Source organism: Ixodes scapularis, unplaced genomic scaffold, assembly GCF_016920785.2.
Source record: "Ixodes scapularis isolate PalLabHiFi unplaced genomic scaffold, ASM1692078v2 ptg000247l_1___fragment_3__unscaffolded, whole genome shotgun sequence".
Taxonomy (NCBI): domain Eukaryota; kingdom Metazoa; phylum Arthropoda; class Arachnida; order Ixodida; family Ixodidae; genus Ixodes; species Ixodes scapularis.
The window spans coordinates 1202663-1225995 of record NW_024609948.1 but is presented as its reverse complement, the minus strand read 5'-3'; the positions used below and the strand labels follow the sequence as shown (position 1 = coordinate 1225995).

At 43.0% G+C, this 23333-nt stretch overlaps 1 protein-coding gene across 1 annotated transcript in view; it reads right to left on the bottom strand.

Moving 5' to 3' along the window:
- The window catches only part of LOC121833992 (laminin subunit alpha-like), a gene marked incomplete at its 5' end in the record, with an annotated part of 84567 nt that overhangs the window by 7444 nt on the left and 53790 nt on the right, over positions 1-23333 (bottom strand). The window contains 3 exons of the mRNA XM_042287725.1: positions 7401-7527; positions 20820-20977; positions 22165-22281. Coding sequence (XP_042143659.1) covers positions 7401-7527; positions 20820-20977; positions 22165-22281 — 402 coding nt within the window. The remainder of the gene's footprint in view (positions 1-7400; positions 7528-20819; positions 20978-22164; positions 22282-23333) is intronic.

The following is a 23333-nucleotide window of genomic DNA, read 5'->3' as shown; positions in this document are numbered from 1 at the left end:
AGGTGGACCTTCTCATGTTGGTCCTTGAGGAACAAGGGCACAGAGGCAAGAGCTTCGTGAAGCAAGAGGAAGGACACACAGGGAAAGGCAGCGTCAGTTTGCAATTGTGCAGGAGTCCAATGATCTGCAGTGGGATTTCCTGCAGTTCCTAAAATCTAAACCCCAAAAGTAAAAAAATGAAAAATGCAAAGAAATAGCCTCCTTTTTACTTGACTTCGGATTGCAAGCGTTGGCATGCAATGCTTTCAGTGATCATTGTCCCGCCTTGAAGCCCAATTACAGACGTTCTGTTCAAGGTGGGAACTTGTTCGGGATGAACGTCCTACCCCCTGGTATTTCCTAAAGGTGGAAGTGAGTTGATGCTGAAATGTGGGTACAAACAGGCGAGGTAAACTCAACACTAAAAGGACTGGTCCAGCAATACCAGCTATTTATAGTTGCTCAAGCTATTTATTTTTTCTCATTGGCAAGCTATACCAAATGTACAACTGTCCGGTCCACTTTTTAGCTGATCAGCTGTATGCTTCAAGTGTGGTTGGTAATTAATTACTGCTATTGTACTAAAAAAGCTGGCAGAGATCTCGGGATGCCTAAGAACCTCAAAGGTACCGCAAGCTTGGAAAGATGCAAACATAATGCTGATCACAAGAAGAGAGATGTTGACACAAAAAGAGATGTGATCACAAAAAGAGAGACCATGGACAACCTGGCAAAACTTCAATTGGTATGTCTAATCCATCCTGACCCTGAGTTAATTGAGCCTCGTATGGCAGTTACAGTGCTCGGAATAGCTGTGGCAGCACTGATTGATACCAGTGCGAGTCTGTCGCTTAGTGGGGCCTACCTGATTGAACGATGCAAAGAGCAGAAAGCTAACCTGCACAAGACTAACGTGCGCCTAGAGCTGGCGTCAGGACCAGAAATGCTCACGAGTCATGCCGTGAGGTTACAGATCGGGTTTAACGAGAAAAAACGTCGTCAGCATTTCGTTTGCTCACGTGGTCTCACGGTACCACTAATTGTGGGGTTGGGGTGTGTGAAACTGCCATGAATCACGCGCAGTCACAGAGACGCAACGAGAAAGTGTGTGATCTGTGCGAAGGGTTCCCACAATCCCCTGCTGCTGGCGCTCTATGTATTTCAACCGGTCCATTGTAGATTCGCTGCGTAAAAAATATGCACGGTGGCTCGCGGCAGCCATTAGCGGTCTGGAGACATGGAAGAGAGAAAAACATTTTTTTTCTTCTTTAAGCCACGAAACAAAAACCAAAATATCCCCTCCAGACATGGTGTACACATTTGTGTACGGGACTTAGCAAATTTATCTACTCTTCAAATGTGGTTTGTACCCCTGAAGACACACTGTGTACAATCATGTACACTCTGTGAAACCAGAGCCATATATTAGGAGTTTGGCCATTCATTGGTATCAATGGGGTGAAAATCGGGGAGCGCTATTGGCCGGAAAGTTGATTGGCAGGCCACTCGTCACCAATCAGAAGCCGCAAAACCTCCCCTAGCGGTGGTCGTGAGCGTTACAGGTAAAGCAGGGTTCGGTAAATTCATTTTAGCGTCGCTAGAGTTAGAAAAGTTAAGTGCCTGGTGACTGAAAACTTGGTGCATGTGAGCTTTTCGTCATAGCATTCTTTAATGGTAGAATAAATGAATGTGCACTCGAAACCCTGCCAACCAAATCGAAGAGGACCGAACACGCGGACATGTGCGTTTAAATGACGTAAAAAAAAGTTTGTGTAGCCGCGGGAGTTGCGGTCTTGTCTGAAAAATGGGTAGTTCTTGTGCGTTGAAGTGCCGGAACAGAGCTTCCAGGGGAATTAGCTTGTTGAAGCTGCCGGAATCCCAGAGGAGACGGAAACTGTGGCTTTTGAGAATCAAGCGTGGCACGGGGGGGAAACCTCCCAACTGGACGTACCTCTGCGAGGCGAGGTATTGTTCATTGTTAATATTGTGACGCGAACACGGTGGACACAAGTGCACTGCGACCAAACCGCGTATTTTGTGATCTTTTCTCTACTGCCGTGGAAGCGTCCTGTGTACTTTCGCTTCACCGCAGAAAGACGAGTGGTTCAGGCCTGTGGCGTCGTGCGATGATGGATTTGTAAGACCGCATATTTTGAAAGCATGAGCCTCTCATCAGCGGAATAACTGTACTATGACTTGAGCCGCTGAATACACAGCTTTGACGTCTACCAAAACGTTATTCGCTGCAGGACCACTTCCAACCCTCCCAGTTCCAGACGAGGTGCTCTGACGACTGGAGGAGACAGAAAGCCACCAGCAGTTCCAAGCTTGTTTCTACATTCTGAAAGTCAAGTGAGTGCGTGTAACGAGGATAAGTGAGATTTTTGTTCCTTTGGTAATTACCAAGATTATGAGAGTAAATTAAAAGCAATAATTTATCTTGTGTTAAGATGTTTTTACTGACATGATTTGAAAGAGGCACAGGTGACCTATAATATTGTGGACTTGGTGTGCTGTTGACATCTCTGTTCCATGCCAGAGACCTTTTTTTAATTTGGAGTGGTCCTTGTGCAAGGGTGCATGAGACACCATCAGTCAGTGTTGCAGCCTGACGCAGCACAAAGCCCCGCCTCATGGAAATGTAAGTCGAAATTCAATAACTCATATTCTGTTGCTTCTGTTAAGTTAATGCATGAGGCATTCGTCACTCTCAGCTGCCTTGCAATGCAGCGACAGCCTCACCAGCTAGGTATGTGTCATGGTTCTTGGTCCAGTGGGTGCTGCCCACCTCACGAGACACCCCAAGCCATGCAAGAACCTAAATACCTGGAATGCGCCTGTCCGTGTCGTATGTGTCTCTTTTTTCGTCCTGTTCGTTCGCGCCTTTTAACTTTTTAATCTAAATACCTCGTGCCTAAATAGCCAAACTTTCCAAGCAACTCTCATTTGCTCTTTGCATTACTGAAGATGCCTCCCACAAGGGAGGTGAAACGTTTAGCTAAATTATTATTTCCGTTGTGTCAAGCCGACTTTGTTACTGGTTATCATGTCTTCGCCCGGCTTCTAGAGTATTTTTGCATGCAGATTCACGTAAAAACAAGTATAGCAAGTCATCCCTTGAAGTCCTACTGCATGCAGCATGGGAAAACAAATGTGAAATTGGGGAATCTGGATCAGGACGTGCAAGATTACATTCAAAAGCTCCGATAGAAGGGAGGCATCATTAACCAGACGACCACCATTGTCACTGGTTGGGGAATTGTTAAGAGGGGACACTACTCAAAAAAAAAAAATTTTTTTTCTGCAAAAAAAGTTGATTTTTGAAAAATGTCATATTTACATCCACCACCATCTGGAGAGAAATTTTTTACTTTGAACACATTTTTCTCCGTTCCACATTTTGGCATAAATTTCATTTTAGGAAAACTATTGTTTGTTAATGGGACAAGAGGAAAGACTCGCTTATTGTTTTACCTAAGTGGAATTTTATGGGCAGTGCAACTATGGAATTGTTTTTTGACTTTGTGGATGTCTTTTATAAAAGATGTTAAGGTTTTGTGGATGACATAAAAGGCAAAAAAATTTATTTGATTTTTCACTGCAATGTTAGTATAAAGTAAATTACTTTATGGAAATTTTCCTTTCACAGCTGCGCTCTCCAGGCATTCTGCTGCGGCAAAATGGGCAAAATCCATGATAAGAAGAGTGAACCTCGTCCGTAGGAAAGTAACGCGGACAGCCAGGAAAGTTCCAACTGATTTCGAAGACATCAAGAGCGAGTTTCTAGCAAGAGTTGAAGACGTGGTGCGCGAAAATTAGATTCCGAAAGACATGGTACTTAACTGGGACCAAACTGGCTCGAAGCTAAGCCTGGTAAGCCACTGGATCTCCACAGGATCTCCACAAATCTCCTTGGTTGGACGTGACAACAAGAGAGTGATTACTGTCCTGATCGCAATAGACTACTTCCATAAAGCCCTGCATGCAACACGGCGCGCGTTGCACTCTGGGAACTAGTTGGCCAGGGAGGAGGGTGGCATGGTTTCGGTTTCGATCGACACGTCGACAAGAGATTGTTTTCTGGTCCCGAGAGCGTCATTTGTGGTCTCTAAACTAACCTAAATGGCCAGACCTCGAAGCTTTAGCACAAGCCCGAGACGTATAGCTTGTCTTAACACATGCTTGTTTTATTTTTGTACTTGAGCCTTCCTGTTAGCGCTCCAATCGAGGTATGTGGACGAGCCAGTGCTGGGAGTCTCGACGCTGCGAAGCTCGGGTGCTCGGGGATCTTGCTTGTGTACGAACCAACAAGCTGTAGCAAACAATAAGTATGCATACATCGAGCTCGCGCCTTTACATTAGTGTTGTTGATCAGGAAGTTTGTTTGCTTCGTGCGTCCATAGACGAAATATTTCTTTTTGCAACTACTGTTTTTCTTAATGTGCCTGAGTATGCGAGGTAAAACTCGGAGGTGCCATTGAAAAGCTCAATTTGAACACACTACTTACCTCTTATCTGTACTGACCCGCAGCACTGCACGAAGTGAAGTCCCCACCCGCTTGCATTTCACTAATATTCAACATCGCGTATGCGCATAAAGTTATCCTGCAATCATATAAGCACATTCGCGCATACAGACCGTTTTAAGAATGCAAAAGTCGAGCACTTGTGTGACGAATGTCGCACCGTTCGCCGGAAGTGCGTCAGACGGGCATGAACCCCTATGCGGTCCGCATTGGAGTTCATGCCCGTCCGGCGCACGGTGCGACATTCTTCAGACAAGTGCTCGAACGAATTCAAAGCGCATTTGACGGTTGCTAATGGCCATAATATTTGTTATGTGTTTGCTTTCTTCCTGCCTGACTATGCCGAGATAATTTCAGACACACCGTTCCCGGCACAGATCTCGGACGTCAGTAAAAGCTTGTCCAAAAAGGCTTAGCGAGGAGTAGGAAACGCTTGTTAGGGCCTCCGTCGTAGCTAGCCGATCTCAGCGTTTGCGAAAAGTTAATCTTCTATCAGCATAAAATTTGAGTGGGAGATACATGATGTCATGAGGAAGACATCATAGTAACTTTTGTGCAGTAGTGAGGTCGAATTTATTGCGTTTCCTTAAAAGTTCATGCGTAAACGCTGGCCTCAACTTTGATATCCTGTGAGGATGCGGCTTGCTTTTCGCCCAATGAAGTAACAAGAAGCGGACGTTTGGCAAACAAAATGCGTGTAAGGCTCCAGACGAACAAATTTCAGTTGTAGCTCACTGGTACTAGACGGGATTACTGACATTTAGCTCAAAGATGCACTCGTGGGGTGAGGTGACTAAGCCACGACTTACTACGTTCACATACGCACGCACAATATCCGGTGTTTCGGGAACCAAGGAAATTGCCCCGGTCTTTGTTTTGTATCGCTCCAGAATGAGTGTATTGTACGTTCGTGACAAGTCAGATAATCGAAAACGCAAGCAGCGCGTTCGGTCGCGGCGTGATAGCATGAGATGGAGCTGCTCAGTCGAAACCGAAACTGAGTGGCCAACTAGTTCCCAGAGTGCACTGCGTGGTATTTCGCCGCAATGGGGTGCGTCGGTTTTGGAAGAAGTCCATTGCACTGGGAGGAGCCGTTCTGCCTCCCCAGATAATCTACACGGGAAAGACAACGAGATGCCGTGTAGCAATTGGTTTTCCAGCCCCCTGGGACATCTCGCATTCCCCAGACCACTTGAGTACTACCAACACGATGCTGCGTTACATAGACGCCATGCTTGTACTATAACTATCTACATTAGTGCGAACATATCTCTGCGTGGCCCGTGGTACTATCAGGGCCTCCTGTCGACTGCTCTTTGAAGTATGCGGAGAGCAAGTTCGTCTGCTTCTTGTGCAGGGGTTGCAGTAACGTCAGAACGCCGAGCTCTGATTGGCTCGAATGAAAAAATAGTGGGTCGCCACGACCCACTATCTAAACGTCGTCTGCTCCTTTGCAACGTCGTCTGCTAATCAACAGCTGTCTTACCTTTACGAGCGAGCTCGACTTCACCTTTCAGAGAGGGCAGACGAAATAACTTGAGAGGTAAGATGTGTTCTTGTCTAACAACTAGCAGACACACATCAAGGAGTGAAGCCAAAGGACTCGCGGCCGAGATGGCTGACGCGCCAAGGATTGTTTGCTAAGAACCGAGAACGAGGGAGGTTACCGTCCGCAAGTTCCCTCTTTTCGTGTACGGCGAGACTCCTCACCCTTTAACGGCTTCAGCGGGTTGGCGCGGTTGACGCAGTTTACATCGTCTGCTTTACGTCTGTTAGTCAAAGCAATGGCTGTTTTATCTTTCCTGCGTCTGTCGGAGATTCACCGCTTTTTCACAGACAAGAATGCGGCCTTCGAAAAAGGCGAAGGAAAATACCTTGTAGGATACGTCCTTTCTTTTGAGGCGAAGAGCTTCACTCTAGTAGCGAATATACAGGCGTCGTTTAAGAATTGTAGCTACGCAGTAAAAATGACGCTCTCCGATAAAGGCGACATTTTAGAGAGTCACTGTGAGTGCCTTTGTGGGGCCGCAAAGTGCAGCCCCGTGGTGGCTACTGCACTTTATGAAAAAGTTGTCCTGGAGCCGCGCGCGCGCACCCACAAACTGGAAGGTCATTGAGTTTGTGCGTGCGCGCGCTTTCCGCGGCAACGGTCGCGCCCGCGGAGAGAGCCTTTTTATGGTTTTCGCTTTTGTTATCTTATTTTTGCTTTTGTACTGGGTTTGTTTTAGGCGTCGGTTAAAGGCTGCCGGTTTGCTTGGTTCCGAAGTCGAAAAGGAAGCGGGACCCGCTTTCCTTTCAGCTTTCGTCACCTTTGCTCGGTCACAATGGCTTCTTGTGATTTTTCTTTTCTTTTTCTTTTTTTCAATGATTCTCTTCTTTTTTTTTTTTTTCCGTTCACGTTGGACCGAAGGCTGCAGCGGTCGTGGCTTCGAATTGCGCTTGCTCGGAGGAGGCGGAAACGAGCTACCCGTGAAGCAGTGGATTTTGCTCGACAGTAAAATGAGTCGCAAGTAAGATACCAACCCGAGATTTGAGTTCAGTTAATCTCCTGTCTAGCTTCGCTATACACAGACCAAAAAAAATCACATTTTTAAACTTTTGTGAAACTTTTCGAGCTCGGTACCCGAGTCATGGCCCACCCCACAATTTTTGAGAATTTCAGGCGGTGGGGGGGGGGGGGGGGGGGGGGGGCGTTGACTCGGGATATTACGGTATATATTTTATAGCTTTCATAGTTGAACAGTACAGCGCACATATACTGAACTACACAAAGTTAAGCCTCATAAAAAGTCCTACCTCTGGAACACGAAAGTAAAAGAATAAAGGTCTCAGCTGTTCTACAAGGAGTGCGCTCTGGAGAAGGAGCACATGCAAGTACATTCAAATAGAACATACATTGTCGTGGGCTTCGTTCGAAGTAGCAAGGGCCGCCTCCGAGATGTTCTGAGCCTCGTCAATGATCTTGGCAATCTCGTCGTAGGCCAGGGCCGAAGAAGACGTCTGCTGCGTGGAGTTCAGGATTCTGCAAAGCAGTACTTGTTCAGTAGGTACCCTCGTCGTCTCCCACACGGAGCCACGCATAAAAGCATTTGGACGTCCACCAGAACGTCTGGTAATAACAGCAAAACACCCTCGGCCAAATACAATTCAGATCTGTCTGCCCATGAATTGGCCAACTACAACCAGAACAGAAATTCTCCAATATTTGTGTTGCTCGCATTAAAGGTTCTAAGCAGGTTGCACACTTAGTGGCCTGAAGTGAATGGTGCTGTCAAAAACTCGCGGATGAAGATGACGCAATACAGTGTCACTGGACGGGGTAAACTGAAAGCCTTGTTTTGGATGACAACCAATTAGCTCGCTAAAATCATGTTTGCCACATTTTTCCTGTTTGGATGTATCAGTTTTCCTCGGACGCTGACACTCTTCGATTGTGGAAAGCTTCCCGAGGTGAAGACTAGAATAAATGCCACTTCTAACGAGGGTTAACATGTTTTAGCTCTGTTGAGCATGCACAGGGTAGTCCCAGCTAGAAAAAGTAAAACTTCATGGCCTGCTTGCTCAGCAAGCCACTGGCATGGTAAAAACTTTTGGGGAAATAAATCCTACATGATTATAAATGAAACTTGCTGAAACCGTGCATCTGAAGTTAATAAAACCCAAATATAATGTTTCTCATTTTTTATTAAAAAATGTCTTCTAAACACATTTCTTTAAGGGGTTAGGACATGCCGAAAATAAAATGAGATAACTACCGTAAATTCCGAGATAGCCCACCTAACATTGAGAGCGGGTGAAAATATAGGAGTGGGCCAACTTTCGGAGTACGATCGAGAAAAGTTTGAAAAAATTGCTATATTTAGGTTGTGTCCCTTCCAAGCTTTCTTATGGTGGGAGGGACAACAAAGCAAAAATGACTGTACTTCCCAGTCAGCAACGTTCGCTTATACCTCGCCAAAGCTAACCAGCCGCATTTATGCTGAGGCCATCATTGATCCCAACACTACTTGTACTAGACTGGGCTATCTCACGGTGTTTAATAAAACATAGGAAATCAAGCCAAAAGTAGGGGGAGGGCTATTTTTCGGGGGTGGGGCATCTCTCGGAATTTTACGGTATACTGCTATCACACATTGTATCTTCCTATATTTTTTCCAGCATTAGTAGAGATGCACGGAAACTGGAGCTTAAGTTAATGTGTCTTCGTATATCAAATTGACTCCGTAAGTGTGACGTCATGGGTCCAAACAAATCGTTGCTAGGGTCGTTGTTATGGACAAATACATGTGGCTCGGTTTCGCTGCGAAAACTTGAGCGTTCAAAAATCAGGAGTAGGATTCAAACTTCTAAAAATCACATATATACAAAGCTTGAATGTCATATATGCTTCGACAGAAGTGTGCCGGTAATCGCTACTTTCTGAAATATTTACGACTGCAACTTCCGGTCCTTAAGGGGGCACACCCCCTAGGGGGGTCAACTTTCGAACCCTTGTCTTATAATTAATGAAATTTACAGGGTAGGCTGGTGGTCATGCTAGAGGGTGTATAACAAAATTTCAGGTCTGTCGGTTAAGTGAGAAGGAAATAAGGGTAGCTTCTATCAGCAACACGCCTACGTTGTTTAGTTAATCTATCGTCAGAAAACTGTTGCGATATTAAAAATTTTTATTTGCTAGATATGTAGCAGAATGCATAGAGGATGCGGCTATGGAACATTTTTTTCTAAAAAGTAATTTATTTCTATAAATTTTCTCTTCTGCAAAATTGGTCAACGTTTTGGTCTTCTGTGCCTTCGACAAAATGTCAACATTTTTTACAAAAGACATCCGTAAAGTGACGAAAAAGTTCCATAGCCGCACTCCTTATTAAATTTCAGTCAGGAAAAGGGAAGAATGAGCTTTCCCTGTTTTGCCATTATCAAACGATAGATTGACTAAAATGGAATTTATACCAAAAAGTGGAACGGAGAAAAATGTGTTCAAAGTGCTCCAAACCCTACCTTTTCTATAGCTTTGGTGGACAGAAAATAATTTATAAAAAATTAACTATATAGTGAAAATTAATGAAACTTTTTGGGAATACTCTGTAGATGTTGGTGGATGTAAAAATGTAATTTTTCAAAATCAACTCTTTTTGCAGAAATTTTTTTTTCTGGGCAGTGTCTCCCCTTAAGATGCCTGCAGCAGACGACGAATGCAAGAAGTATGCCGTCTGCCACACGCCGGCCGGCGAAGCCGGCGCAGTCGTTTGAATCGCGTGAATAAAGACGATATTCTGATATTGCATTTGTTTGAAATATAATGAGTTTCAGACACTTACAAGAATTCATAGTGGGATAAGATGCAAAATATGGTTTTTCGAAAGTCCTGGCGTCGATCGAGATGATCGTCTGCTCAAAGATCACATTTGCACCCGTGAGAAAAGCACTTCAGGCGATCGGTTGACTTCCCAAATTTTGTTTGAGGACTCGCGCTATGGGAGGGTGCTTCGTACCTGGTTGTAACCATCGCGTGGAGAAAGATTCTTGTAGTTTCTTTAGATTTCCGCAAGACCCCAAAACGCGAAAGTACTGGATAAAAAACATAAGGTGAGTACATGTAGCACTGGCGGACAGTCGCCTTGGTGTAAAAAAAAAGGACCGAACCAACCGAGAGCACGTAAAACCCGTATTCTGTTCGGTCATAATGTCTTAAAATATGGCGCTATATTTATATATTATTACTATAACATTGATAAAGTAGTTGCATGCAAGTAGTAGTGAGAGTAAAATCCAGCTGAAACCTGCAGTAGTCTTACATTGCTATGGTAAAGCAGCGTTAAGAAGTATGTCTGTGTCCATGCGCTATCCGGTTATTTTGTTTATGCTTATATATCTACCTTTGCTGTTGTTTTTTCATTGTGCTCTTCATATGTTCCCCTTTACGGACTAGCTCTTGAATTTAGCATATTTAGTACAAGACTGGTGGATAGCGTTCTCCTTGTTCACCTTTGTTTATATATACTTTTAATTGAGTGTTTTATTTAACTATATATTATTATTATTATTTTATTGAGGAACAACTGCAAGGTTGTTCATGGGTACAATAAAACGTTGATTGACTATTATTATTTTTTTAGGAGAGCAGACAGCGAGCCGGGGCAACAAGCACGCATTTGCAGTTGCCATTTCAAGGATGGAAAAAAAAGCAAAATGCCAACCATTTTCCCTTGGAATAAGGAAACTCGTTTCCAATTTCCAGAAACCCAATGTGGACGGAGGTGAGGACCTGAATATGCGTTATATTTCATTATAAGGTTAATAACACACAATTAATTTTTTCTATCTCTTTATATTTAACAAATATTGTTTGATGTAGCATATAACCTTTGTGTATGCTTTGCACACATTGTGATTTGCAGGAAGCGAACAGAACCCCACACACCACAGCAGGCACACAAACCTACCACGTCAAGAGCTGTACTAGAAGCGGAGAATTACTTCCTGCAGAGAGTATGTGTGCTTTTAATATGTTCTTTAATTGAAAAGATGTCACATCAAACATGCCTCTTTAACATATGAATCATAACCATGATTTTTCATCTGAAGGTTTAAGTTAGCATGCCTACATGCACATATTTTCACATCCAAGACAGTGGCATCAGGAGTTGTGCGGGGAGGGGGTGGAGGGGGGGGGGTGACAGGGGTGGGGTTGATTGATTCAGCCCCCTTTGCACAATATATCTTACTAGTATTACTTCAAATATCACCAGCTGCTTCAACACGGCAGATTATATAGTATAGCGAACAATGATTGAGAACTAGAAATAAGAGACTTAACTGGGAAAAACTTCAAAGAAGGGTTTGCTCTGATCTTAACTTTTGATGCACTTCAAACTTGAGTCAGTTGCCAAATTAAGATAAATATTTTCTTTTCTCCGGTTTGTATGCTGATTATGACTTGTCAAAGTTCCTCCGCAGATTTTAAGGGAAACCCATGTATATTGGGCACAAAATAGACTAAACTAATCCTCAGCGATCATAATTTACTGTCAGCACTACTACATTCACAGAATATTATTATAGCATGCAACTCTGCATTTAAAGTATACATAAACTGAGAAGCGAGCTTACAATTTGACAGCATCAGTTATAGCACACATTTTTCGTTCCATTCAGGTCAGAGGGGGGTTACAAGTCGTACATACTGTAATTTGAGTACATATTTTGCTATGATATATCATATATATTAGGTTCACTAAATTATATTACAGGAGGAAGAGGCTTCCGGGAAAGAACACCAAAGACGGTTCACCTTCAGTTCAATTGAGGAGAAAACCAACCTGGTCGTTCTCTACACGGGGCTGCCACACAAAGATATGTTTTATCTCTTGCTAGAGCTGTGCCAGAGGTTCACCATAAGCTACCATGCGGGATGGCAGGTGCAGTCCATTGAGCTGGCTGACCAGCTATTCATGACTCTCGTCAAGCTGCGCTCGAACACCACCCACCTTGACCTTGCTGTTCGATTCAGCTGCAGCACTGCCACAGTCTCAAATGTGGTGCTCACATAGGTCAACATATTACACAAGGTGCTTTGCGATGGGCTGATGGGCCAGATTCCTTCGGTGAACAAGGCCTGTCTCCCGTCATGTTTTGCCAGCTTCACCAACTGCAGAATCATCCTCGACTGCACAGAGGTTGAAGCTGCTGTCCCAAAGGTATTAAATACAACTGAAGTTTTCAGCTTAGCCATATGAAGGAAATATGTATTATATTCTGCCATATCACACAAATACATTTCATTGCCTTAGTATCGAAGAGAATGCTCTTCGATACTAAGGCAATGAAATGTATTTGTGTGATATGGCAGAATATAATACATATTTCCTTCATATGGCTAAGCTGAAAACTTCAGTTGTATTTAATACCTTTGGGACAGCTGCTCTATCTTCCTAGCAGTGAATTTTTAGGTCACGGGCCTCAGGGTGCTGCCTCCGATTTGTTTTTTGGCAATCATTAACTTTATAAACTACAGAAGTAATACAATGTCAAATATAAAATGTCAGAAAAAAAAAAAAACACAAGAAAGAATTGCAGCTGCTACAGGACCTGAACGTACACAGCTCACATACCGTTCAATGTTTCACACATATCACATTCTCCTGCCTGACCTATATTTCTAGCAATTGTTTCGCAACACATGTGTTTTGAGTGCTTGTAATATTGGGTGCCTCAGCCCAAATTTGTAACAGCCTATATGTAGCTGGCAAGAAATGTTGCCAACACATACAGGACTGCATGAAAGCAGATGCTGTCTTTGCCCAAGTGGTGATGTAACTTGTGAAGAACGTCAAAGTGCGATGATTAATGATAATCTTGTGAGAGACAAGTTTGAAATAGCTAAGTAAATAATTGATGCCATATAAAAACTCAAAACTTTTATAAAACATGTGCATAAATATCTACATGAACTCCTGGAACTTCTGCTTCTCCCAATGCACGCGGAAGCACCGTGGGAAAGCAGCAGTTCGGCTGAGCCTCGATCTGCTGGTTTTCTTGATCATGGTAGATCTCCATCAAAACATAACAAAAATCACACACGTCTTTGCTGCAGTCAAGCGCACTTCCCTCTTAAGAAGCTGGTATATAAGTTCTCAAACCTATGTGTTTCCTCTTAGCCCAGGTTTTCCGAAGAGCACTGAGTGAAATTTTATATTTTATAAATGTAAGATAATCTACCTTAAAATGTATAATTACTTACCCACTTTGTGGCGGAGGGTGTTAAGTATACATGACCCACTCGTGCCACTTCAAGAGATATAATTTGAGTGCTATTGTGTTTCAGGACAGTCTGAGCTAATCTGCTCATTTGTCTTTCAAAAATCCTCAATAACTTTGTTTTCATTTTTTTCTACAATGCAACAGGAGATGAAACTCCAGAACATCTTGTACAGCCCCTACAAGCGCAGCACTACTCTGAAAGGCCTGGTTGGTGTGGCGCCAAATGGGGTTGTGACGTATGTCAGCAAACTCTACCCAGGATCCAACACGGACAAAGATATCGTGAAGGACTGTGGCGTGCTAAAACAACTGGTGCCAGGGGACCTTGTCCTCGCAGACAAGGGCTTCCTGATCAGAGACCTCCTCCCTCCTGGAGTGAGCCTTAACATACCACCGTTCCTCTCAACGCCACAATTCACACCACAACAGGTCCTGCTGACGAAATCAATTGCCAGGGCCCGTGTGCACGTTGAGAGGGCGATCGGTCGCATTAAGGGCTACACGATACTGGAATACATTCCAGTTACATTTTTTCCCATCGCCTCAAAAGTCTGGGAAGTCTGTGCTGCTCTAACAAATTTCCAAAATCCACTTCTGAAGGAAGTCGAACAGTTTTACAGGCCGAAGAACTAGCCTGGAAGTAGCTTTTGTAAAAGGGGTGTGAATAATGATTTTCCAAATCAAATCGAGCGCGAATCGAATAATTTTCTATTAGTTACCGAAGAGTTGGGTGCAGACTATAAATTATTATGTTTTTTTAGAAAGCATTAAAAGAACAAAATGCTATATACAAATTACTAGAATTAAAAGGTGTGATTAGATAGAGGCAGAAACTATAACAGTTTGTACGAGTTTTCTTGCCACAGCAGGATTTTGGCAGAATGTAAAGTGCAAAAGAAGCATATAAATCACATCAAGAGGCCACTCGGAGTCAGTCAATACAAAGTACATACCCAAAACAGAAGAAACGAACAAGGTCAAGATGCGGAATGTGAGCTCACAACTCAGATAGCAGAAACAATTGCAAGAAAAAAATTATACAACTTGTAATTACACGTCTTTCCACAAGCCACATTGGGATAGAAGTAGTTGAAGATTTATAATTCAAAGCATGCAAGATTAATTTCATGAAAAAGTGTGCAGTTAACAGTATACGCGCAGTAGAAGACAGGTAGAATGACCCCATACGAACATTGACCGGTACTGCTCGCGATCATCCTGTATAGGTGTGTGGCAAAGGCCTGTGAAGAAAAATTTGTGGCATGAATCATTTAGAGTGGTACTGAATCTTCGAAAATTATTAGAAAAATATTTGAAACTTTAGAAAACATTTGATTCAGATGCTTAAGACGCTGAATCGAATAGGGCGATATTTGACCCCTTATTAGAAAATTATGCAGATTTTTGCACCCCTAACTGGTAAGCTACTCCCAGGTAAAGCGTGCACATCCACTATAAACTCATTACAAGTAATCTGGTTGAAGCAGACATTTGTATACTTATTTGCCAGGTTTGGCTGGTTTTTCTTCCTGCCGGTGATTCAACCTTGGATCTGCATAGTGCCCACTCTTTTTACAATGTACCAAAATGTTGTTCATCATCAAGGTCTGAATTACGAGTTTAGACTGTTCTAGGCCAAACGCACAGAAACCTCACCTTAGCTTACGTTTTTCATGCACCTATTGTTCTATATGTCGAAAAATGCCTTTTTAGCAACCCAGCTTGTAAATATATTGTGGGTGCAGCAGCATTTCACCAGTTTGGCCCCTGTGTTATGTGTTCAATTCTCGTACTGGTGAAAAATGTGTGTGTCATCACAAGTGGAAGTCACCCTTGTATTCCTACTAAAGGCAGGTGTTTCTCTTTAGAGGTTTGCGTTATTAAGAAACAAGGAAAGTAATTCAGGACACCAACCGAACTCGCATGGCATGTTGCATTGCATGTTGTTATGTGCACTTCTTTTCTTGGATGAACTTTTGATTATTAAACTATATTTCAAACACAATAGTCGAGAGGCCATGGATGTTCTACAATAAATGAAACACGGATAACTTGGTATAATTTCAGTTGCCATCCATACTTTCCCTAATTTCCTTACTCAAATACTGAATGCATAAGGATTTTTTGACCAAAAAAAAGTTTCTTGGCTGTCTTTACCCTAAGAAAGGTGTATAGGCAGTTTAGACATGACTGAGCCATGCATTTAAGCCTTTGATTATAAGCTTCCTCACTAGCTTACATAGTGGCTAACAAGATTTGGAAGTCTCTTAATTATAATAATGCTCAATTCTCTGTTCTCAGCGAAGGTTGCTTGGGGGTTTCTGCTATTTTAAAAGATATTTGAGAATTTAAGTGTGGAACTGGAAGCCCCTGTATCTGTGAGGTATATGTAAATAAATATTTCCAAATGAATTCCTATAAATATGTGCCAGTGAGTACTGCTTGCTCCAGTCCCTACCTATTTAACATTGCATTCAGCTCACTGATGGAGAGAGCTCTGTAGAAAAAAAAACAAAGTATAAAATACAGAGCGAGATTATTGAGGAACACTAAATAGTTCACAATGGAAGCTTGACAGGTCAGAGATGTAACTGTTTGAAAGACACAGCTAGTATAAAAAAATACTGAAGTCATATGCTTCAGACAAAAACTAAATATATGTGGCTGCAGTAATGATTAACAGCTGGGCTGGTCATGTCTTCCTTCGTCTTCACTCATTGAATGATGTCTCTTGATGTGTAGTAGTGCGAAATGCATGCAGCCATGTCTCTCGTGTAGAAAAGACAGGATTCGTTAGATTGAACTGGATCATTTTCAGTTTCTTTTATTTTGCATGAATAATTATAGACAACAAACTGTACAGAGCATGACATAGTAGGCATAAACAAATGAACAATGGCTTTTATATTTGTGGTTAAATGCGAGAAAATGCAATGTCATGTTTAGACTGCCTGAGTTGAGAATGTGGAGCTAAAAATACACTAGCATGTGCATAGTTCCCCTCTGTAGCAATACTAGTAAACATGTTTTGTATCAATTCGTGGCAAAAAGATGCTCCTAACATGAGAAGTAGTAAACAAATGACCAAATGTGTGATGATGAAGAGCAGCACCTGTAAATGCCTTTGTGTTCGAGTTCAGTGACATACGTAAGATGAGCATGAAAGTCAGTGTTGGGTAAAGTACACCTAAAAAGTATTTCAAGTAAAGTACAAAGTAAATGAGACGTGATGTACTTCAAGTAAAGTAGTAAGTACACTGGCTGCAATGTACTTGAAGTAAAGTACTATAAATACAATGTACTTTAAGTAAAGTAGTAAGTACACTGGCCAGTACTTGAAGTAAAGTACTATAAATACAATGTACTTTAAGTAAAGTACTACATGCTCAGAGAATGTACTTCAAGTAAAGTACAAGTTACCTAAACCTACTTGAAAAAGTACTTTTAAGTACAATGTACTTAAAGTACTTCCCAACACTGATTAAAGTACACGCAAGCTGGTCAGCTATCATGACTGTAGTAACCGTGAGACAAGAATCATGATTACTTTAATCATGATCTACATATTGCTAGTACGTGAATAAGTGTGGAATAAAAGTGTCATGATAAAAGTGCAGTAGAATGTCGAGATTAGCTGCCCACTCTGCATCCTTCTTAATGCCAACAGTGATACTGCCTTTTGGGTTCCAGATCGTGAGGTACCCCTTAGTTCGCTTCGCAAAATACATCTGAGCTTGGAGTTGGTGGTAGTGGTCATGGCCTTTGTTCACAAGCACGCTGCTGCCATCATAACGTAGGCTGTAGTCCTTGGCGTCCTTCAAGTGGCATAGCAACGACCCCTCACGAAATTTCCATGGGCATTTTACTTCAAGAACAGCCTCGTCTCCAACAAGACCATCTGGTGATGCACCTAACAGGCCCGACTCGTGCAGCCAGAGCCCTGTTGGCGTTGGCGTCAGGCTGGTGGCTTCGCTAAATGCCTTGATAGCATCTGGTTCATGGATGATGCCCCATTGGACAGCTTTTACACCTTCCAGTGAGTATTCGCCAAGTAGGTGACGAAAGAGTGAAGGAGGAAAGCTGTCGTTCTCACACGCCTTGAGGACTTTTCCAAAGTTACTCGCGGTCAGGCGTAGCTTTCTCTCCACTTGCCACAGCGGATTTGTGCGTTGTCCAGCTGTAGACTCTGCCAGCTGCTGGATCTCTTCACGTGACTTTGCGGCTTTCTCAACCAGATAGGCGGTTCGGTCGGCTGCCTGGGTGTATTCATCACTAAATATTAGGTCCTCAATAGTGACATGAATGGGCATGTCTGGCTCTCTGGACAACAGCCATGTGTAGCCAACTGTGGCCCCAAGAGCATCCAGGCAACTCCTAATCCAGTCTTTGTCCTCCTCACTAACGGGCCGATTCAGTGAAGCGGAAGTACATGGACTCGGAATCAGAGTCTCGACTGGTCCAACCTGTCTGTCCTTTGAAGTCGTCTTCATGGTCCATGTGCAAGCTCGATCTGTGCAGGAAATATTTTTATGAGCAAAGAGGAGGAGAGCTGCCATGTGATGGCATCGAAGGGAACCTCGAGGGCAGTTGCAGGTGGCCCTGGCCACAGTCTTGGGGTTCGTCATTTCAACCTGAAGAAAAAGATTTTTTTATAAAATTCCCTAGTTCAGCTCTATGTACCTGTCATTAGAATTTCCTGTTTGCAAAATCTTACTCAGCTTCACGAGCATGCTTCTTTGAAGCTTGACAGCGACATATAGCTATATCCCAATTAATTTTCTAAAATGTATTTATATGTTATTTTCTCAATTCGATAGATGAAAACAATTAAGAGGGGTCTTCTAAGTTGTCTAAAGTTCTTATAACTACAATGTATTTTACATTGAACTATATATTTTCGCGGTTTCAACGTAAATCAATGATTACAAGAGGGGTCTTTTTAATTGCACACAATTAAAAAATCAGCCTTCTACAATGAAATTAACAACACTAAAAAGGGGCCCACTAGTCTACAGTTATTAAAATTACGATGCATTTTACAGGTTGTACTCGCATCGCGGGTTCGATGGAGATCTTCAACAAAAGATCACATCCACAAAATTTGATGTATACAAAAAAAAAAAAAAAAAAGCAAACTAGTGCGAAATTGCGATAGACATGCGATTCTTTAATAACCTGACAACCTTAATAATAATAATAATAAACGACTTACCTCGACGGCGTACGATCTGTTTTTCATGCTGGCCTGCACTACGCCGGTAAAGCACTTAAGATCGTCGTCGTAACTGATTTGCATGACATGGTTGGACTTAACGGCATTTTCACCCCTTTCAACTAAACTCGGTTCTTCACAGAAAAAAACGCACAATGCGGAGGCCTCTACTGCCATAGCGATGCACTTGTTTTTGCCGCAATAGACGCCCGCTGCAACCGTGTCGTCTGCTACCAAAGCAAAGCGAAGTGTAATACTCCCAAAATGGCTTTCATCGTCGGAATACGACACTGAGACGACAATAACATCTTAATAATTAGATATCAAAAAGTTAGGTTGCTTACAAAAAATTATTTACTTACTCGTAAGCAAACATTTAGCCTCATCTGGAGTCTCCATGCATTGGTCCATAGCAACGTCCCTAGCAACGATTTGTTTGGACCCAGACGCCATGTTGTGACGTCATCACTTACGGGTCAATTGTCATTATATCAAAATATTTTACACTTCCCTTTGAATTCTATATATACGGGTTTGAATGTATCACTGTAATGAAGTGGTCATTCACTGCTGTCGCAACACTCTAGCTCCCGCCCCCGGTGTAAGAAGGCTCTTTAGGTGTAGAGACTCCGCTCTCCGCTGCGACCAGATAATGACACCCTGCGCGCTTCACTTCACGGAGCCACCCCTAGATGGCGCCGTAAGTTTCAGGCCGGCAGCGTACCGGGCTACTTGTGCTAGCTGCCTGCTCGGCGTACAGCTTGCTTTCGGTGGCTACGGGTTCGCGTACGATGTGGTATGTAGGTGGGGCCACTATCATCTCTCTCAGCACACTGAAGTTTACATAACCCGAAAAATGGCAGGCGGACAAACAAGAGTAACTCCCTAATACCAGCTGACGCGGGGGTCTACGAGTGAGAAAGAAATATCCCTCTGCTGTAGATAATTTCTAGCCTAGCTTACATTAACGTCGGTAAGCGTTTGTAAAATGAATAAACTCTGAATGCATCGCAGGTAAACGATAACTTGAGTGCGACCGAAAGAAAAAAAAAAGAATGCACAAAAATAAAGACTGTTTAACACAAACCTTGTTAGCGGATAATAAACTGAATTGTTTTAAGCTCCGTTCGCGTGACTTTTCTAAAAAAATATATATATTGGGTTCGCAAATTACTGTTAATTCAACTGGACTAATAAAAAAAAAATTTTTTTTCAACATGCGGGGCAGCTAACGTGATTATTCTTTTACATATTAAGGCAGCCTTTGAGTCCTGCTAAATTGAACTGCTGACCGAACTGGCACGAAGTTACACATTTTGCACGCAGTTTAATGAAAGCAGCTTTCTTTGAAAGGTTTACTTTGTTAGTACACTTACGTTGGCATGTAGCAGATTGCAACAAAAGTTTATAGTCACCACACTCGTCAAGGAAAACAAACCGGTTGTATTAATGGCACTTCTGATATAAGTATAATAATAATACAATCACAAACTTAAAAAAAAATAAAAAAAAAATTGCTGTAAAAAGAGATGCTGTTCAAACATTGCTTAATGTATGACATACTCTATAGTTGCTTTTGGAGTTCTTTTCCACATTACGAGTCGCACAGTCGGGACTCTTCCTTCTTCTCTCGAGACTGCTTCTTTGCATCTCGGTTTTTTCCTTTGAAGTCCTGTTGCATTCTCATGCGATCCGAACCCTTTTGCACGTTCGACTGAAACCAGAGAAGCGTCTGCCTTCCACGGAGGTGTCTGCATTCCACGAGAACGCCAGACAGAATCCGACCCTGAACAGATGGGCAGTCTGTTGTGTCTGCGTCTACCGCATGCAAGACAATCCCATACTAGTCGCCCTCAATTCGGAGAAGAAGAACAACCGAGCATGTGACTGATGCATTCGGCAGACGTCTTTATCCTGATCGTCTCTTTTACTAATATTTTCATGTCATTGTTTTCCCTTTCTAAAATGTTCACGTTTCCCCAGGCTGGAGAGCAGTCGGCGTGTTCATTCAAATGTTTGGCCATTTCCAAGTTCGGATCTTTGGTTTTTTACATTTCTTTTATGCTCTTTTCACCATTGCAAAAAAAAAAAAAATTTGGAAACAATTAGAGGGGGCGGAAGCAATGGGTGACTTGGCCCACGTTTCGGCAGAGGGCCGGCGACCGGATGGCCTGAACGTTTTGGCGCCCTCTAGGGGCAGGCGGAGAAAACATAGGAAAGGAGGGGAGATGATGTGTTCGCCGTTCCGACGGGGCGAGGAGAGGAGTCTCCACACCTAAAGAGCCTTCCTACACCGTGCTCCCGCCTTTGTCCGTGCCCTCCCGACGCAAGGGACTCACGTCTGGCACTCCCTGGCCTGCTGCTGGAGCTTGTGCGAGTGGATCTCCGCCTCCCGCACGTAGGGCACGGCCTTCTCCGTCGCAGGGCTCAGCTTCTCCAGGAACGTCTGCAGTTGGTCCACCATGTCTCGCAGACGGGCAGAGTTCTCACGCAGGCCCTGGGGGCAAAACGGGCCGGGGCGGTCATAATCTGGAGGTGCGTTGCATCGTCAAAGGTGCATTCCATATTCGCCCGCATTATACTTCACGAAACCGACGGGCACACTATTCTGGCAGGGGCAGTAGTGACACTGAATGCACCTCGTCGCTTCGCGGTGATGTTCAGCGCCATTTTGAGACATGCAATGCCATCTGGGATATTAAGAAGGAACTCTGCTTTAAGTTTCCGTTTCATTTTTTTTTTTCTCTTCTGCGAGGGGGCGTTATTTTGCGTGACTTTAAAGTTCCAAGATCGTGAGTGATCGTACAGGCACAGCGTCTTCGCTGCACGCCGACGCCCCTCAGCAACATCACCTGTCTCGTGATTCCGGTGCATATGCAATTAGTTTTCTGGATAAAAGTGGCAGCAGTGAGTCAGAAGATGACTTTCATTGGATCTTAGTTTCAATTGTGGCAGTGGGTCGAACCAGCAGGAATTATCCACAGGTGCCTGTCGGTACGTTTCGTGTTAGCTCGCTGAAGGCATTTCTTGCCTCCGTGAGCTTCTGTGGACACAGTGGGTGTGTTCGAAACGCTTTATTTTTCACCTGCAGGGCGTCAACCTTACGTACAATTGGTTTTATGCTGTCAGCAGGAAAACGAGTGGAGTTTTCTCTGAAAAAGCGGCCCGGTCCTGACCTCGGCATCAGGCTACGGAGTAGCATGGAACGAGTTGGGTGGGGCTTTAAGGAATGGTACGGTCGTCACAAAAAGAGAGGTTTTGCATGGAAACTGTTCAAATTCGCAGGAGTTGTTTCTAGAAAAGTAAGCTACAAAATATATGTTTTAATTTTTTTTACTCCTAATACTTTGCAAGGTACATCAAATTAAAATAACTTCTGCATTGGTTACACAAAATTTGACATTACATTTTTTGTGCTACATAATATCTTAATGACATTTTCGTTTTTGAAAAGAGAATTCCTTTAGCTACATTTTGGTATGCTTTGTACAGAATTATACCTAGTAGGGATATTTGCAGCTAAACAATTTTTCCTTGAGATCACCCCATAACAGCCTCTTTTCCTGTAGTAAGAAAGATTTAAGTTTACTCCACTAGCAAGCATATTATGTAAGATTCTGAGCGCATTTCCCAACACTCCTTGTGAAAGGCCATCGCTTTCAGTAAGGTAGCATGGGTGCTCACCTCATAGGCGTTTTCTGCGTCCGGGTAGTAGTCCTGGCAGGCCCGAAGGAGTTCCCTGGCCTCCTTCTGAAGTGCCTCGGACTGCAACTTGAGCTCCTCGCTTTGGGCAATGATCCCCTGAACCAAGCCACAAAGAATATTCAATTGGAATAATCCGCCAGCACACAGAGCCACCAAAGACGAGGTAACAAAATTCCATGAACTCATTGTAGAGTGACAATAACATACAATTTATCTCAATTGTGTTTCACTTGTCTTACCTATCTTACTAATCCTTTTAACTTGTTTTTGTACATTTTTCTTGTTTTGCCGTTATGTTTAGATATTTGTTACTTTATAATAATAATAATATTCTCTATTTTGGGTGCCCAAAAACAACCAGATCGGTCTTCCCCTTGGTGCACCAACACAAACAGCAAAACCAGCAAACAAACAAAAAATCCTAAACACACATAAAGTTAAGAGACAAATGTAAGATTATCCAAATGGCGACGGTACATTGAACAGCTGCAGATATATCAAGGTGGGGTGGAGCAATGGCGTTATAGAATGACTGAATCCGAGAGAGAGGTGAGGCATTGGGGCGGCGGAGAAAAGCTCACCGGAGAAAAGCTCACCGGAGAAAAGCTCACCGGAGATAAGCTCACCGGAGAAAAGCTCACCGCAAAACCGGCAGATGCGGAGAAAAGCTCACCGCGGCTGTTGAGCGGATGCGGAAAAAAGCTCACCAATTTTTTCTTTAACTTAGCGGATTCTGCATCAAACGTTGTAATTTAACATAATTCGCATAGTACAAAATCATAACATCGTACACCGGTGAAAAAGACAATTTATTGGCAACTGGCAAGGTGCCGTCGGTAGCTCTGTCAAATAAAGATGTTTGTTCTTTGTGAGCTAATATGAATAGCGGTGTGGTGAACCGTTTCAGTTTCAAATATTGTGTAGTGCCTAATAGGTAAGTAGGTGTTTGTTGATGTATCAGTATCGGCTACGCTGTTTTTTTTTGTTTTTTTTTTTTTGTTAAATTCACTAACAAAACTTTAGTTGCGAGAACAGATTCGTCCTGTCGTGTTTGTTGTCTTCACTCCGTCGTCGTCGTTTGAGCGGTTTTTATCATGTATAACGTTTACCAACTCGCCCTATTCGCCACCTTAAAGAAGACTACTTCT